Source organism: Zootoca vivipara, chromosome 10 (genome assembly GCF_963506605.1).
Source record: "Zootoca vivipara chromosome 10, rZooViv1.1, whole genome shotgun sequence".
Taxonomy (NCBI): domain Eukaryota; kingdom Metazoa; phylum Chordata; class Lepidosauria; order Squamata; family Lacertidae; genus Zootoca; species Zootoca vivipara.
In genome coordinates this window covers 16825740-16844825 of record NC_083285.1, presented here as the reverse complement: position 1 = coordinate 16844825, position 19086 = coordinate 16825740, and the positions used below count along the sequence as shown (strand labels likewise).

Below are 19086 nucleotides of genomic sequence, written 5' to 3'. Positions count from 1 at the left end.
TCGATTATGGTTTCTGCCTGCTGCTGCTGCCTAAGTTATTTCAACGAAGTTTTATAAAATTTATAAAACCTAGGTTCAAATTCCCATTTGTTCAAATGCCTGCTTAACCATGACATAGCTGGACCATCTATTTCACATGGTCAAATAAAGTGTCAGTTGCTAAATTGCTTATATATTAAATAATAGCCCATACACTAGTAAAAAGAAATTGCTGAATATGATTCCATTGATTTTGAAATCTTATTGCATGTTGCCGCTTTGAAATTCTACTTCAGTGCAAATGTGGTGATGGAATTCCCTTGCTTCTTAATGTTGGACAGCAAAATTCAAAAGAACTAACTATTACATTTTGTTTACTTCAAAGCTCTATTTTCACTCCTTAATGTGGAATACACTATATTAATTGTTTGGTTTATTTCTGTTGAACTACTCATCCTAACTTTATTCTCTGAATTCAGAATAGTTGAATAGGTAGGACCATTATTTGGTACTGCAGCGTAAGAAAATAGCATTTTAAAACTATATAAACATATAGGTTTTCACCCTTGTCCTTACATGAACAGTGTAAGTTGAACAATACACGATAAAAAAAATTCAAGGCAACCTACCCAGAATGGTACAGACAGTTATCAGGAGAGGTATAAGCTAATTCCTCACCCATCATCTACAAGAGTCTCCAGGCTAGAGGGTACACTAGCATCCTATCACTTCTCATGAGTCTGAGATCTTGGGTTGTTTGAGGATGCTTGTACAGGCATATGGGAAATGCTTTAATTTTCCATATGCTTTTTGCTTCTCCTTGGATACTTCTCAGCAGTTTCGAAGCATCAAATGCCACAAGTGAATTTAAATTCTGTGTTTGATCTGAGGTGGAAAGCAAGTCTTTCCCAGTAATTTGCCTTTCTTTTATCACCATTTAGCAGCCCAAGTGTTTTATTGGACTAGGTAGAGTTGTTATGACAAAGTGTGAGAACTTGTGGAATATACTATTATACTGCAATCATGAACATTTCTGATCAGAATGTAAACTTCATTAAGTGCATTGAGGCTTGCTCCCAGTTATGTGGGTATAGCAGGAGTGGAGAACCTTTGGCCCTCCAGATGGTTCTGCACTACAACTCAGATCAGCCCTAGCAAGCATGGCCAATGGCCAGGGATGATGGGAGTTGTAGTTCAGCAACATCTAAAAGGCCGAAGGTGTCCCACACCAAGGGTATAAGGATTACAGTTTTGTTTATCTTGGGAGTACAATAGAAACTAAGTATGAAGAAAATGGAGAAAGACAATCAACCTTTCAAAGAACAGTCTTCATTTGGTCCTCAAAAACAGCTACATTTGTATTCTTACATCGTTGAGGATTCACTTCAATGATTCCACTGTGAAATCAAGAACTGTTGAGCACATACATCCAGGGCCGGTGCGTCCATTTAGGCGAACTAGGCCGTTGCCTAGGGCGCCGAAATGGAGGGGGCACTAGCCCACCGCCGCTGCCGCCGTCCGCCGCCCCCATAAGCTGTTCAGTGGAGGCGCCCCAGGCTCCGGCTCGCAGCGCGAAGCCAAAAGCCGGTCACGCCCACCCAGCGGCTCTCAGCCAATGAAAGGGCTGTTTCTGCCGCTCGCTCAGCACTCCTTTTCTTGGGAGCCGCGCACGGGCGGCATGGCGCGAGGAAGCAGCGAGTGAGTGCCGGGAAGCGGCTCCCACCGGCTGCTGCAGCGCCACGGCGAAGTGCCGCCCCTGGCTGAGAGGTCCCAACTGCGCACGGACACCCACCGGTGGCAGCGGGGGCGTAGGAGGGAGTGGGCACTGGGGCGCGCAGCTCCTGCCGGGGAAGGGAGGCCCTGTGGAGAAAGGTGCCTTTCCCTCAGGGAAGGGGAGGGAGGAAGCCTCGTTTTGCAAGTCCCTCCTTCGCCTTCCCTCGTCCCGCTCGCCACCTTCATCTAGCCTCCCTCACCAGTGGTTCCCGCCGTCATAACCCCTGGGTCGGGGGCTGGGGGAGGAGCTGCAGTCCAGGAATATGCAACTATCCCTTGCAGGGATTGAACCTGCAACCACAGTGTTATCGCTCTAGCCAACTGAGCTATTCAGCTGATTCCCCTCTTATTCTCCAGAGGGATTTTCTGAGGTGCCTACCCAACTTCCTTTCCTTCCATCTAGCACCGCCCGCCCCCCGGCGTGTTTGTGTTTTGTGTCTGCCTCGGGATGCGCCGACCGCCCCAGATGCAGAAGCCACCACCCTCACCTCTCTGCCACAGCAGGAGCAACATCTCCGTGCTAAACGGGATAGCGAGAAGGGGGAGCGGGGAGGAAGGGGGGGCGCTCCATCGGCGGCAGGGCCAGCAAGAGGCTGCTGTGGAAATAGATCTCTGTTTTGTTCAGCACCAGTAGCGAAAGCCTCAAGACCAGGACAATTTAGATACTATCGGCCGCTATTGACGGCGAGGCTAGACTCTCAGACAGCAGCCCCCCAAAGAAAAAGACCATTGTTGCCCCGCCACTTTTGCCTATATGCTTGGCTTGCCTTCCACCCCACACCCCTCCCCGCTCGCAACGCCACTTCTTTTGGATCGATTTATTCCGGGACAAAAGAGGGGCGGGACGCCACTTCTTTTGGATCGATTTATTCCGGGACAAAAGAGGGGCGGGAGGAGGCCGAGCTGCTCACCCCATGCTCAGGCAGGTGCCCTGCAGCTTCGGGAGGGGGGTGTTGTGTGTGGCAAGGCCCGGGAGAGGGAATTGTTGTTGGGTGCTTTTGAGTTGCTTGGTTGTTTCATCCTCCACCTCTCCCCTTCCCAGTCGGGAGAAAGTGCCGAGCGAAGGTCTGGAGGGAGAGACGATCCCAAGCGAGGGCACCTTCTCTGGATTCCATGTGCTGCGGGATCGCTTCTCCTCCTTCTTCAACCTGGATCTTGCCCCCCCCCCATGGCCTTGCAGCCTTCGCCAAGTTGGTCTGGGTCATACCTTTTAATAACTTGAGTGAGATGCAGGTGCAATTTCCCCCACAACTAACTCAGGCTATGTCTTCCTACTGGACTCTGACCTGCCAGATTCAGTGCTGAAGTATCTCTCAAGCTCCTTCCTATATCAGCTGCAGGGGGATCTTACGTCCCCAGAGAGCAGCATGGCAGCTGCCTGGGGTGTGCTTATCACCCAGCTGGCCAAACAGTGGAACAGAGTTGCGGTTGGGTGAGTGATGTCTTAAATTGTTGTGTATAGATCTCCCTGAGTGTTCTTTGAAACACTAGCTAATAAACAATTGTTCCTGTTATAGAGGAGTGGTTCTTATATTTTCTGCTGTGGAGGAACCTGTTTCCATGTATTTTTGACTACTGAGCATGTTTGCCATGCAGAATATTTTAGGGCACATATTAGGGTGCACACTGCAATGTGGGACACTAGCCAGTCCTACTGAGCCTTGATGTTACTTTGTATAAACTTAAGTGTAAACTAAGAGCATGCATTAGAACACACTTCTATGTGGTTGTGCGTTGTAAGGGAAGGTCCGATAATAGTGGGAAAGCTTGTGCAAGTTAAATGCAAGCAAGGAAGAGCCTTGCTCTTTGCCTTGCTTGGAGGCAAGACTCTCTTGGTGCACCAGTTCTGGGATGCTTTTGCAAGTCCATCCAAGTTCTCTCTTACCCACCCCTTCCTTCCTTCCTTCCTTCCATCCATCCATCCATCCATCCATCTCTCTTCCCTCCCTCCCTCCCTCCCTCCCTCCCTCCCCCCCTCTCTCTCTCGCTATTTCCCTCTCACCCCTCCTCCCTCCCTCCCTCCCTCCCTCCCTCTCTCTTTCCCTCTCACCCCCTCCTCCCTCCCTTCTCTGTCTCTTCCCTCCCTCCCTCCCGCCTTCCCTCTCCCTCCCCCTCTCTTTCATCCCTTCCTTCCTTCTCTCCCTTCTCTCTCTCTCCCCCCTCGCTCCCCACCCTGCACTATTATTCTGTGGCATAGCTGCCAAGTCTCCCGTTTTCCCCAGGAAAACCCCTTTTTTACTTACCTTTTCCCGGTGGTCCCCCGTATCACTTCGTCTCCCGTTTTTCTCCATTATTTTTTCCTGCCGGCGGCCATTTTTTTCCTTTCCGATTTGCCCTTCTATGGGCACCAAAAATGACCGCCGCCAGCTTCAAAAGCCGCATGTACGCATGTCCGGAAGTGCATAGACGTCACTTCCGGTGTTGGCGGCGGCCATTTTGGTGCCCATAGATGGGCGGAAAGTCACCGGAAGTTTCATCGGAGCACTTCCTGACATGCCCACAAGCTATTTTCGAAGCCGACGGCAGCAATTTTGGGTGCCCATAGAAGGGCAAAGCGACACCGGAAGTTACATCGACGCAACTTCCGGTGTCAAATGGCTGCCGGTCCCGGATTCTGCAGTCCGGAACTTGGAAGGTAAGTTCTGTGGTAGCAGGACAGCTACTGCTTTGGAACATCTGTGTTTGAAATATGATGGGGGGGGGGCGCCAGAAGGTGATCTCGCCTAGGGCGCAAAAAACCCTAGCACCGGCCCTGCATACATCCCCAAATTACAGAGTGGAAGTTAAGTTAAGGGCTCATCCTCACTTTCACTTAAACCCTATTTTTATCATATTGCGTACCAATTGGTTTCCCCAAGTACAATTTTTTTCCTTACTGTTCTGCAGCCACGCCTTGCAAAACTCTGATCTTACCCACTGAATTGAATCTTATCAGATGCCTGGAAAATCCAGAGAGAGATCTTGTTGTTGTTGGCCACCAACAAAGAAGACTAGGCAAATTCATGGAGCTTAAGGCTATCTGTAGCAAAGAGCCATGATGTCTATGCTCTGTCTCCACAGCCTGAGGTAGAAATGCTTCTGAATACCAGTTGCTGAAGGTCCGTAAGAGAGAAACAGCTCTTGTGCTCAGGCCCTGCTTGCCAGTTTCCCGCAGGCATCTGCTTGGTCACTGTGAGAACCTGTTGCTGATCTAGATGGTCGAGTGGCCTGATCTAGCAGACTCTTCTTTTGTTCTTAAGGTTATATTTCTCCCCTTGTAGAAAGGCATAAGAAGGCTCTGTTTCTCATGCGCACACGTGTTTTCTTTATCTACCGAACATGATTATGGAAAGCCAGGAAAAGGCCTTTGGTCTTTTGTTTCCCACCAACTTGTTAGAATGCCATTTTATAGCATGATCACAACTTGCAGATGTTTTCTTGGAATATGTTAAGATGATTGAAATTGCTCCAGGTTTTGATCTAATCCAAAAAAGTTGGATTATTTGTTAAATTAGCTGTCTCCTCTTGATTACTCCCATTCTTAATTTCCTGCATGATTTCATTTGTTGTCTCCAGTTCCTCCTTTTCTACATGCCTTGTTGAATGTTCCTTAAATAGATTCATGGGTGTTTCCCTCTGGAATTAGCAGAGATCACACCCTCAAGACAATGCAAGTCTCTTTTTGAACCCTGGGCAGACAGTGAAGCAGATGGTTCCCTTCCTTCTCAACCCCTCATACTGAATTGTCCCTATTCATCTCCCAAATCTTCAGAACATGCAAGACACAAATCCACATAGCAACACTGTGCTGGACTTCCATCTCCAGACTTATTTTTCTCTAATTGCAGTGGAAAATTTATGACTTCTTGAGTTCTTCAGTTGTATAGCGCAGGCATGTCCAACTCCAAAGAGACTGAGATCTACTCCCACTAAAAAACAAACAAACTGGCTGTGATCTACCCATTGGATTGACCAAAGTTGTTGACCTTTTTTGGGGGAGCCTTCACCATAGTTGTTGAGCTTTTTGGGGGGAGGAAGCCCCAAAGTTGCTGAGCTTTTTTGCAGAGGAAGAACCTAAGTTGTTGAGCTTTATTATTATTATTATTATTATTATCATTATTATCATTATTATGTGGGTGATCGGTCAGGATCATGCGATCAACCGGGATTGACCAGGGATACCCTGCGGTCGATCGGTCGATCGTGATCGACCAGTTGAACATGCCTGGTATCAGGGCCGTCTTAAGCATATCTGGTGCCCTGGCTCTGTGGTGCGAAGATCCCTCCGGCGAGCCCCTCCCCGTTTCCCAGCGCAGCGGGTGCGGCGGGTGGTGCGCACAGTGTGGCGCCCCCTGGTGGCCCGACACCCTGGCGCATTGCGTCACCCAGCCTTGCCTTAGGACTGGCCCTGCCTGGTATAGAGGATGGCATGGTAGGACTGTGCTGTTTAATTGGTCTCTCTCTTCAACCAAGTTGCTATTGAATACAATAACAGAGAGGTTGAGGTTGTGGCAAGGTCAGCACAGTGCAAATGCACCAGCAGGAGCCTCAGAAGAATCAGTGGTCTTACTTCGTTTTGTACTCTTGCTTGTTGCTTCATGCATTTGTTTTTAGGTGAATCCCAGCTGCTTTGATCAACCTGGAGAGGAGCTCTATTTTTGTAAAGCTTCCGGACTCTATCAAAACACAATAAGAGAATTGGGGAAAGGGTGCTTAAAGGATGTGAGAAAGGTTTGTCATCCCGACTTAAAAGATGCTATCTACATAAGAAGTAGAGCCATGATTCCCAGCTTGGGGTACAGAGGGCTAGGAATACCAGTGGCTTCTAAGAATTGATGATTGTGGCACCAGGTTGTTCATGGGAGGTTTTAGAGATGATGCAGCACAAAGAGATTAGGAAGCTCCCTGTCTGTTTCAGGGCATGAAACAGATGAAGGAAAGGAGATTCCATCAGTGCCGATTTGATAGATACTTTAAAAGCTACATAAAAGCCACATGCTGCTTAGTTACTGTGCTTGCTACTCTGCAATACATGCCATTTTTCCTGAAGTGAACACATTTTGTTGAAATCTGCCTCTAAAATGTAAATTGAACTTTTGTTGATTTGTTATTGTTGTTGTCATAGGATTTCATTTACCAGTTTGGTTTTTAATCATCCATTCATACAGTTCTAACTCCCTAAAGTATAAGACATAAGTTCAAGCACTGCACAAAAAGTTAAAAAGGGGGGGGGGGTTGAAATGGGAGAAGGTGGAAATCCAAGTCCAAATTCACTTTAACTGTTATAACAATCATGCTTTTCTGCAATGGAAATGAACATTGTTCAAAAAGTGTACTGAAATGCTATATGATATATTTTGGACCTGCAGTATAAAATATTCTAAATGGATATCCCCCCCAAAAAAATTCATTACAAACAATTGAGAAGCCAGGGAATGTCATCATTATTTTATCCCTAGCCTCCTAATCTCCAGAAAGCTAACAGGTAAGACCTTTTTTTAATACCTGATGTGTCTCAATCTATAGCTGCTTCTGCTTCTATGTTACTTCTTTACATATCAATCTTTTGGGTCAATTTTGATTAGGGCCGTGGTAGTGATAAAGTGTGGGTTGGGCTGCAACATTTTCCCCATCATCACCATCATTTGTTGTTAACTTTTAATTAAGAAAGGGACGCGGGTGGCGCTGTGGGTTAAACCACAGAGCCTAGGGCTTGTCGTTCGGAAGGTTGGTGGTTCGAATCCCTGCGACGGGGTGAGCTCCTGTTGCTTGGTCCTAGCTCCTGCCAACCTAGCAGTTCGAAAGCACAAAGTGCAAGTACAGTAGATAAATAGGTACTGCTACAGCGGGAAGGTAAACAGCGTTTCCGTGTGCTGCTCTGGTTCACCAGAAGCGGCTTTGTCATGCTGGCCACATGACCTGGAAGCTGTACGCCGGCTCCCTCGGCCTATAAAGCAAGATGAGTGCTGCAACCCCAGAGTCATAAGCGACTGGACCTAACGGTCAGCGGTCCCTTTAACTTTATTTATTAAGAAAAAATCCAACCTTTCCATTTCCCCCTCCACCAGCATTTTCTTAAATGGTTGTTCATTTAAATACAAGAACAGCATATACCTGTAACTAAATTGTCCAGTGGTACATTCTTATTAAATTTCATAGGCCGCTTAAGTAGTACACAAACAATATGTTTGTTTATGTATTATCAATTCAAGTAGCCTCTCCGCAGAGATTCTTGTGTTGAGAGTGGAATAAAAGTATCTTCTGTCTTGGTTTTTTTTTTAAAGTTGGCAATAATCTTTAAATAAAATGTGGGAAGCAACAAACAAAGAATGAAAGAAATTTAGAGGTGATAGCAGCACAGATTTTTTTTAGTATTTTTTTTTTTTTTTTGCAAATTCACTATGGATAAAAGTACGTAAGCTGAATTTGGCAGGTGGGTTGCCTGCCATAAAAGGTATTTGTAATATGATGAAAAGACACCAGAGGTGCAAAACATGTCCATTTCTTGGGTTTAGGAGATGCATGCACACACAGAGATCTGCAATTAACCACAAGGGATGAGGGTTTCCATATTGTAGCTGTCTCCCCCCCCCCCTTCCATGGCTGGAAGTGGCAGGAGATTTAATCAAGGAACCAACATGGGAAATAGGATTAAACCCACCTTCTGTTAGTGCTGAAGCCATGCACACACAGCTAATAAAACACACGCACACACGTAGCTGCTTTTAAACAAAGAAAAACAACATCCAACATTATCTAGTTTGACTCTTATAGTGTAGTAGCATAGACAACTGAAGAATTTACAGTATTTGTGCTCCAACATTGAAACACAAATTGTTTTTTAGAAGGGATGTGGGTGGCGCTGTGGTCTAAACCACTGAGTCTCTTGGACATGCCAATCAGAAGGTTGGCGGTTCAAATCCCCGCGATGGGGTGAGCTCCCTTTGCTCTGTCCCAGCTCCTGCCAACCTAGCAGTTTGAAAGCACGTCAAAGTGCAAGTAGATAACTAGGTACGGCTCCGGCGGGAAGGTAAATGGCGTTTCCGTGCGCTCTGGTTTCCATCACAGTGTCCTGTTGCACCAGAAGCGGTTTAGTCATGCTGGCCACATGACCTGGAAAGCTGTCTGTTGACAAACCTTGGCTCCCTCGGCCTGAAAGCGAGATGACTTAGTCACCTTTGACTGGACTTAACCATCCAGGGGTCCTTTACCTTTTTACCTTACAAATCGTTGTTAAACTTCCTCCCTACATCCATCCCTTGACACAACAAGGTTTGCAGGAGTGTGATGTGGGGCTGAGAATGCTGAGCATAGAGGTTTCTTGTAAAGAAAATATATCTTTCCGGTCCATCAGTTGTTATTTCATCCCTGAATATATAAGTGATGTTTCTTTGAGGTTCAAATATTAGGTTATATAGTGCATATTTTTGTTTTATAGAAATTGAATTTCCTGAATTGACTGAAACTGAAGATTATGAGGTATTGTATGTCACATACTTTACTTGCCCAATTACTGCCATACGTACGCTTGTAGAGTTTAGTGGAATATCCATTGTGGTCTAGGGTGGCCAGATTCAAAAGAAGACAGGACACAAGGTAGAGGAGAGATTTTCAGCAGGTGTTTCATGCAACCTTCACCTTCTGAAAGCCCTCTTCTACCTATTGAAAGGTGTAAGAGACTTGTCCTCTTTTGAATCTGCCCACCCAAATTTTAAAAGTTTGAACCTTGGATTGAAGTGTGAAATTAAATTGTGCATTTACGGGTCCAAGTTGACAAGGCCACCTTTGCATAGTTGTTGTTTTTTTAAAATCAAATTAATAAAAAAAGGTTGTGGGTTTTTTTAAAGACTCTTAAGCAGATATAGCATCCTTCCTACCACAGAGGATGGTCAAATGGGCATGCTGAGTTGAGCAGCAATCAGCACAGCTACTGCCTGTACACACAACTGAGTGTTAGTATAGCCCTTGAGAAACTAGGAACAAATTTACTGAGTTTGGGTATTGGGGATGTTGTGTGTTGTGTGTGTTGATTCACCTACATCTAGGCCAAATTTTTATACACATTTTCACTGTTGGCTTTATGGTTCTTCCTGAATAACCATGTGTTATGAGTCTTTTTTGCTAGACTGGGAAAAATATGGCTCAGAAGAATAGAATAGAATAGAATAGAATAGAATAGAATAGAATAGAATAGCTATATCTCTCTTAATCTGGCCCTTCTAAGCAACTTCAGCCATGAACACATGCTGTGTTGCTTGACTATGCATTCAACAATGATATTTTGTGCCCGAAACAATTGCTGTTGTGAAAATTAAGTCCTAATTTAATTATTCTTAACTTTGTTAAGTATAGTTTGAGATGACTATCTTCATTTTAAATAATGCCAAATGCCTGAACTGGAAGTTACTTCACAATTTTTAAAATAAAAAATACATATGATTGATGTTCTCTCCCCTTCAGTTGAGTTAGATTCTATGTATGATATTTAAGCAAACAAACCTGATCTCCATTTCTGGGGGGCAAAAAAAAATCAAATGAATTATAATTTTGAACTAGCAGCTAATTTTAAAATATTTTAAATTTTTATTGCCATTTTTCTTCCATAATGTATGAAAATGCAAACACAAAGTCATGAGATTTCATTGGAACATATCTCCCTCTATATCTTCTGATAAGATGTTGACTTGTGCTTTGTGTGTGTCTGTGTGTTGTTCTTGAAGGAGGAAGATGAAATCGAAGAGGCAAGGGCAGGGGTGGGTGAAGAAGCTGCCGTGATTGCTGGCACAGATAGTGTGGCAAACCAGATAAGGAAAAAAGAGTTCCAGTTTACAACGCCTAGCTACAGTCAGGAGAGAATGGGGACAAAATTCAATGAAGCAGGAACAAACAGATACTTGGAAAGAGAGGAAGACCCATATGGGGGAAACGACCATTCCAAATCAATTTTTGATACAACTTCTCAATCTGCCACTGAAGTACCAAAGGAAGAAGAGGATGATTTCGTGGAATCTCAATCAGCTACTGCTGTTGTCCCTCCAGCAGACAGCTCCACCAAAGGTAATGGGGAAGAATATGAGCGTGATTTTTCTGACCATGAGACAACAAGAGCATCTGCTTCTGATAGTAATGAAGATGATATAGAGGTGTCTGCTTTTAAACCTGACCTAGACACCGAGGACTCTTGGGTTTCCATTCCCACCACTTCTGCTACATGGTTAGTCACTGTGGAGACCTCTCAGGAGAACATCTTTAGTTCAGGAAGCCCAGAAGTAAGCATGCACGATGATCTCTCTCAAGACTATATTAAAATCCCTTCAGAAGATATAGTGCCTCCAAGAGCTGAAGATTCTGCAGAGAAAATGCCTGCAGTCGATGGGAATTTGTGGTATCATAATGGTACAGATATTACTGCTCTTCCATTGGATAGGAAGCAGCTCTTTCACATTAGTTCCCCAAATCCTACAACAGCACCTCATCCCAGTGGTCCATTGGTGTCACAAGATGCTTCAGTTGCGGATGTAGAATTGCCACATCCTTCTACTTTTGCTCTCTCCCCAACTGAGTTGTCCTCTTACTCTGTCTCTTCAAATTCTGAAGAAAATGGCTCAGCTTCTGCTGCCAGTGAGGTACTCTCTCAGACAACTCAACCAGTGTATAATGGTGAGATACCACTTCAGCCTTCCTACAGTAGTGAAGTGTTTTCTCTAGTAACCCCTTTGTTGTCTGGCACTCAGATGCTCAACACTTTCCCAACTGCATCAAGTAGTGATGTGACCTTGCATGCCACACCCATATTTCCCAGTGTTGATGTGTCATTTGACTCCACCCTGTCTTCCTATGATGGTGTACCTTTGCTTCCATTTTCCTCTGCTTCCTCCAGTAGTAAAATGTTTCACCATCTGTATATGGTTTCTCAAACATTTCCGCAAACTACTCCAGTTGTTGAGAGTGGTAAGGTGCCCTTGCATGCTTCTCTGGCAATGGCGGATGGTGGCGAATTAATACAGTCAAGCCTCGCTCAATTGTCTGATGTGGTATCACATAAGATGGCCCATGCTGCTTCAGAGACATTCATATTTGGTCATGATAGAACTCGCTTGTTGTCTCAAGTTGAACCATCCAGCAGTGATTTAAATATGCATGCCCTGTCTACAATGTCTGAACTTGCCTATGCTTTATCTAGTAATGTGGGCACTCTCCAAAATGTTGCTGCTTATACGTCAGAATTTGTGCATGAGTCTGTTGGCGCATTTCATCCGGGTCCGTTATTTAGCAGCTATAGCAGTGTGCTGGTGCATAAGACTCCTCCTGCAATCTCGCAAGCTGATACTTTGCTGCAGCCTACGTGTTCTCCTGCTAGTGGAATGGATTGGTCTGAAGCAAATTCTGGTAGTGAGTCCCTTTTGCCTGACACAGATATTTTGTCTATACGTAAAGCTTCTTCACCCGAATTGATATGCAGCACACCTGGGTTTAATGGTGATGTTGACATGCCTCACAAAAGTGGTGCAATAAATGAAAATGACAGAGAACTGCAAATTTCTTCTTTCAGTGAAATGGCTTCTACTGAAAGTGCAAAGACTGAACTTCCACCAGCAGTTTCTGATGATGAGATTTCTAAGCAGGATACAACCTTAGAAGAAAAAATCATTGCTGTTTCTAGTGCAAAGGGAATCCTTCCAGTATCTTTTGCTTTTCCTGTTACTAAGGTGTTTGATTATGATGTTAGTAAACTCTCAGAAACTCATGTTCCTATTCAGCCTTTGCATGTTACAGCTCTAGCCTTTGACGGTGCTTTGCTTAAGCCTGTGCTTAGTGCATTCTCACAGCAAGCTTTTTCTACCCCTGCTTCTAGTGAAATACTGTCTCCTCCTACCCAGCAGTATTTTTATGAGGCTTCAGCTGCACTAAATAATAATGCATTGCTGCAAACTTCCTTCCAGTCTTCTGATGGTGATATACTGCATAGAGCATCTGTAACTGTGCCTAGTGATCCAGTACTGACTGAAAAAATAGCAAGGGCTGATAATGGTAGTTCTATATTTGACCAAATATTGCACAAAATGGCACTAGATTCTGCTGTGAATAAAACAGTGTTGCATTACCCTTCAGCACCATCTGCTGCAAACACATCACATACCAGCAACCACTTCACAGATTCACCAGAAGATTTAACTGTTGCCCATATAGGCAGTGAATATATTTCACCCAGGTTGCTTAGCGATGAAGACACACATCAGGTTGCTCCTTCCTTGTACAATAATGGTATGTCATATCAGTCAACCAGTTTTGAAAATACAAGCGCCTTTCCCCTCAAAACAGTGAACACAGTGAATATCCCTGTTTTGCCGGCTGATATTTTACCAAAGACAGATACATCGGCTAACAGCCATAGCCTTTCAAGTGCTTCCGAAAAGGATAAGTTTCTCACTCCTCCCTCAACTACCCATATTATTGATATTGCCGTTCCTGTGCCTGAAATAATTTCTGATTCTGTTCAGCATACTTTTAAAGATATACTGGATATGTATATTTCTGTTACACCTGGTTCTCCCAGTGCCAAAGTTGGTAAAACTTTAAACACTTTATTAGTTCCCAGTAAAGTAACCATTGAGTTATCTACCACGGCCAGTTCTAGTACAGATTTGTGGTCTTCTGTTGTTGATGATGATTATGAATACGATAGTGGCCTGCCTGTAAACAGTTGTCACACATGCATTTCCCCTAGAGACACTCAGGAGGAGGTAGATGAGCCAGATACACAGGTAAACAATGTGAACGAGCAACATAATTTAATTATAAATCCAGATGTTGGAGCGGCTGAAGAAGAAGAAGAAGGAAAAACCACGAATTTGCTCTCAGACCATATGATAACCGATGAGGTGGACCAGCTGAAATACACAGCAGCACCAGCTCTGGCTTGGAAGACAAAAACTAAGAAACACAGTGATCCAGCTGTATTGGATAATTACATTCAGACTGTTAGCAATCCCTTACAAAAGGCACTGGAACCTAAATCATGGACAGTTTTTGCAAATGATGAAGAGAGTGGTTCTGGTCAAGGTCCTTCAGATAGCTTTAACGATAATGAGACTTCCACAGATTTCAGTTTTTCTGATGCTAATGACCGTGACCCTGAAGGGTTAGTTGGAACAGGTAACTCAGAAACAGAATTAACTTCTGGATCGCAGCAATCGCCAGTAGCATCCATACCTAGTGGTCACTCATCAGTATTCAACGTTTCTGAGGCAGGTTAGTTATGGCCATCTATTGTGTAACTTGCAGATCTGTAGCATTCTTCATCCACTGGGTATAAAGGGAACCACATGATATAACACAAATACGTGACCAGTAGGAATTACTATGACTATTTCAATATTACAGGCATGGTGCAATAGTAAGATTGGGGGAAACTGAAGTAGGTCTCTTGCATATGCAACATCATATTCAAATCTGCAAGCCAGTTTTTTTAATTTTAAAAAAAGTCCCAAGTTCTCAGTTAAGAGATGGCTAAGGGATATGTCTATACTGTGAATTAGACATATTTAACTCTCATAATCTTTGCAACTCTTCTCTTCTAAAGGTACTAACCAGTCTTAGATGTTCCTATCCTAGCCCTCTTAACTGCAGTTACATGCTCTGTGGCTTGACCAGCAGCATAGATATGCACTAAACGATAGTTCTCTAGCTTAAGACCTAAGGATGTTTCCACTTACTGAAAGACTGAGAAGCTCTATGTGGTCTGAAGGCATGATTTAATTATGTCTTATTGTGATTTTTAATTACATTTGTTTTTATATTCATCCATGTAGGGTGATGTGAAAGGTAGCTGACTACATAAATATTCATTTTAATTTTAATATGCTTAATAAATCTACCCTAATTATTAGTAATACATTTCCTTCTGTAGTTGCAAAAAACTTGCAAAACGTCACAAATTTGACAACTTCCACCAGGAACACTCATCTTAACTTTCTGATCTTTCCTGCCCAAATCAAGTTTCATTTGTGCTGTCAGGTGCTAAGAGTGAAAAAGCAATTAAAACTGAGCCTTATTGAGATACATTCTATACTGGATTGCAAATATCAGTTGTATATCAATTTAACTGCCAAGGCATCCTCAGAAGACTCTTTCACAGAGTTACAGTTCCCAGGGTTCTCTGGTAATAATTATGATATGATGATTGTCCCAGCAGTCTGCGGCACAGATATGCTCTAATTAAAAATAGATGTGAGCTGATCAAACTGCAAATTAAATGGACAATTCCCACTTAAGTCAGGAATCTAAAGACACTGAGGGTTTTTGTTTGTTTGTTTGTTTGTTTTGTTTACACATTTCCATTGTCTGTAGAGGGCAGTGTTATCCAACTAAACAAATACAGTATTTCAAATTCAGGAAATAACAGGTGGTTGGGAAGTACCTATGCTGTCTCCAGAGGCCTTAACTTTAATTGGATGCATTTCAGGAATCTTAGTCATAGATACAGGGCCAGAAGATTTAAGGAATATCCTGTAGCTATGCCTAATAGTTTGCTTCACTGAAGTATCTGGTATCGGGAATGGATAAATCTGTCAATTTCAGTTGCTCTCAGTTTATCATTTTTCTAATCTTAAGTTCAGTTTGCTCCATTTTTTTATCAGCTGTTACCTTTAAAAAAAAGGTGTGTGACAATTCAAATGCATTTTTGTCTGCATTTCTCCTAATAAATGCTTTTTATTAGGCCATTTCCCCTGCCATGCATTTTTGTACATTGTTTTCACAATATAGTCATTGTTTTTTGTACACAAGTACTATTGTGTTTTTCAGTTTGTATATTAGTTCGCGGTGTACAAATTCAGTAGTTTCCTATCAAAATGTGAACTAAACCATTTTCTCTCCCTCCCCATGTGCCACACAGCTTGAAAGATAATCAAATTAAAAATTTGATATATGAGCAAACTAGGGAAAGCCATATACGGTAGGTGTGTCATACAGAACTGCTTCGACATAAAATCATTCATCATTTAAAATGATGTGCTTTGTGTCCTGATTATAGACATAGGAAAATAAGGAGCCATGTTTTGAAAGAAAATGTTTAACTAGTTAATTATATAAACGATAGAAGTCCTAATTTGCTGTAATTAAAGGTAAAATGCTTCATTTGCAATTAACACTAAAGGTCTCTAAAATGATACTTCAAAAGCACTGTATATCATATTGCTTGGGCAACATTACTTGTTAACGACTGAGCCTCTCATTAGAGCTCTTTCATGAGAACTATTTCCCTTCCGACATGTGCCTTATTTTGCTTTTATCATAACAGCAATTAAACACAGATGCTTTCTATCAGGAGGTCTTTTGCTAATCAAGCAGAGCTGCCTATTAAATCTATTTTTAAAATGATAGCCATGAGAGCGGAACGTTGATCTATAAAACTTGAAACCCTTCCTTGCTAAGGGTAGCAAATATTTTATTGTGTTGGTATTATGTGATTTTCATATTCGCTATTATTTTTCTTGTCATTCACTGATTATATGTAATAAGAATTATCATTGTTGTTGTTATTTTATTTTATGTACTGCTTTACAGGCTAGAATTGCTTCCTAGAGTGCAATACTAACCCCCTGAGCAGCACTGCTAGAGGGGGGTTAGGATTTTTTTTTGTAGCTTTCACTCTACAGAGGGCAATCTGCCAATACAGAGGCCCTCGCTTCACTCACCAAAAGCATGGGTAGTAGCAAGACCTCACCAGCTGCAGCCAGCAGAAGGCCCCCAAACTGGGCATTATGGGTTGGGGACAGAACTGGGCCAACCATCGTTCCACTCAGGACTTTTTTCAGCAGGAACTCATCAGAACTCAGTTCTAGCACCTCTCAGGTGGGTGCCATTGCCGCTATAAGAGAAGGTGGTGAAGATTTTTCTGTAGTTTCTCTCAACGTTGGAACAAGCTTCTTCTGCTTAATTTCTATGTGTGAGAATACTGGTACTCTTAAATGAAGTTGGGAGCCCCACTTCTCAGACACCGCTTAAAGGCTGAAGTGTTTTATACATGTCTTTGGCATCTATCCAGTATAAAACCACAGTGTTCAATTGAAATTGTGTGTATGCTTGCAAGCAGACACACATCTCACTGAAATGACCAGAAATCCTTCCATGGTGCCTGTTGTCTACTCAATATGCAATACTCCTTATGCACCCTGCCAGCTAGAGATGCTAGCAACAAACAGGCACGGGTCAACTCTGAGGAGGATTTATCTAGCAATACACTAAGGTTTACATGTATCATAAGGCAATACAGGACCAGGATAAAGTGGGGAATCTTTACTGGCCCCAGGCACTCCATTCTCCCCATCTGGATTTGGCCTGAAAGACCAAGAAAACTGAGGGTGCTTAGAGGGTAAGTTGTCAATTTGTGACACTACACAACATCGTTACTGATCATGGGACATGTCTGTTAAGACCTCAGGCTTCGATTCCAGTTCCCCAGCTTTGTAGAGGCCTGATGGGACTTGAAGTACTGTAGGTATGAAGCTGACATTTTTTCTTTTTTAAACCATTGAATAAAAATGTATTCCAAATAGGTTAATGAAGAAAAGCAGATGTTTTTGTACAGAACATTCTACAATTTCCACCAAGTGCTACTGATTACAGCTTAGGCTCTGATCTTCATAAGATACTCCAAATCCCTCCCTTTTATTAGAACAACATAATACACATGTTTATCATCAATGAAGAGCATGCTCAGGACATTCAATAATGTAGTACAAATAAAATCTTTCTCGTTTAGATCAGCTTTCTTATAAAAATGAGGCAGATGGGGAACTTAAGTTTTCACATCTTACGATAGGAACTATCAGCAACAAATATTTACTCATGAGAAGTCCTTTCCATTTATAGCTAATAACAGAATGTCTAAGCAAACTATTATTTTAGATCAATTTTTACATACTTTGGTAAATCTGTTTTCAGCATCCTGGAGCTTTCTATTATTTACTAATATATAATTGAATCCAACTTCTTCGTTTTTATTCTCTTCCCTCAAAAATATTATTTTGCAGTAGCTGCAAAATGAAATTCTGCTCTGCTAGGGTCTTCAGTTGCCTCAGCTGTGGTGATCTGCTTTGCCATCTACCTGCTTACTTTCCCTAAACTGGTTTGCAAATGTATTTGTTCTCTGCAGTGTGTGCTAAAATTTTAGAATGGTAAGTGACAGTACCTGGGTCTCTGAAATCGTGGCCAATTTTGCTGTGCCTTTTGCCAAAGTTTAAATATAGGTTGTTTCAATTTTCTCTGACTGCAGAGGCAAGTAATAGTAGCCTTCAGTCGCGTATTGGTCTCCCAGAACAGAAGACAGTCATTCCTCTTGTGGTCGTATCTGCCCTGACTTTCATCTGTCTGGTGATTCTTGTTGGTATTCTCATATATTGGAGGTAAGATTATAAATGCATTTATATTGTTGTTATTTGTGTTCATAACCTGTTGTGTTTTACACTTTTCCTGTGCTGTCCTGGATGACGATTTCATGATACAATTCATTTTCATGTACTGTACTTGCACGCTTTAGCATCATAGGTTAATAGCCTAAAAAACTAGCTGGTGCTGTCAGAGAAGTTGCTTCAAACAAAGATTAATATAAAACATTGCTGAATATTGAAATGCCACAATCTCCAGCAGATTGTGTATGATAAGTGGGCAAGTATTTGACACTTTCCTGTGCATGCTTCCATCTCTTTGCACCATGCTCCAAGAGTCTTTATGTTGACACAAGCATAGATAACACAACAGCAGCAAAAAAATCCCTTTAGGAGGTAAGTCACTCCCAATACTGTCTCTCCCCACCATTGATTACCTTTAGAGCCCAATGTGTGCACAGAAAATATGAATAGGACCTGTGGCCACAAAAACGTCTTGGAGCAGAATACATTTGCACAGTAACATAAGGCCATGTGTAGCTATGGTAATCATTACCAGTAGATAAGTGCATTATAACTAATGCACTCTTTTAATATTGGTGCAAGGTCTTTTGTTGGCATCAAAACCTGGCACCCTGCGCAGATGCTCAGGGCCCAACACCCATTGGTGTTTACCAAGTTTATCCATCATTTCCTCCAGTTGTAGGCTTACTTGGTGGCAGCTTCTGACTATAGAAGCTGTGTCATGTTACATTTCCTATCATATTCCAGAGCACCCAAAGTTGCTATGTTAACATAGTGGTTGGCTTCTCAGACCAAATTTCTGCTATCAGGTAAGACTATGGCCACAGGGGGCACTCACAAGCTGTTCATGGTTGGTATGCAGTACCAAAAGAAATAATGTTTCGCCCTACAGTCCCTGAACTGTCCCCCTGATCTATAGGATTAGGCTTTATGAAATGGT

The 19086-nt window shown here is 42.7% G+C and overlaps 1 protein-coding gene across 5 annotated transcripts in view; it reads left to right on the top strand.

Annotated features, from left to right (window-relative positions):
• The window catches only part of PTPRZ1 (protein tyrosine phosphatase receptor type Z1), a 112924-nt gene that overhangs the window by 68580 nt on the left and 25258 nt on the right, over positions 1–19086 (top strand). For 2 of the 5 annotated variants that reach the window (XM_035126983.2, XM_035126982.2), the window contains exons 11-13: positions 9170–9210; positions 10452–11391; positions 18011–18140. In XM_035126983.2, coding sequence (XP_034982874.2) covers positions 9170–9210; positions 10452–11391; positions 18011–18140 — 1111 coding nt within the window. Of the gene's footprint in view, positions 1–9169; positions 9211–10451; positions 13984–18010; positions 18141–19086 lie in introns of all 5 variants that reach the window. The other 3 variants (XM_035126981.2, XM_035126980.2, XM_035126984.2) reach the window with 2 other exon arrangements.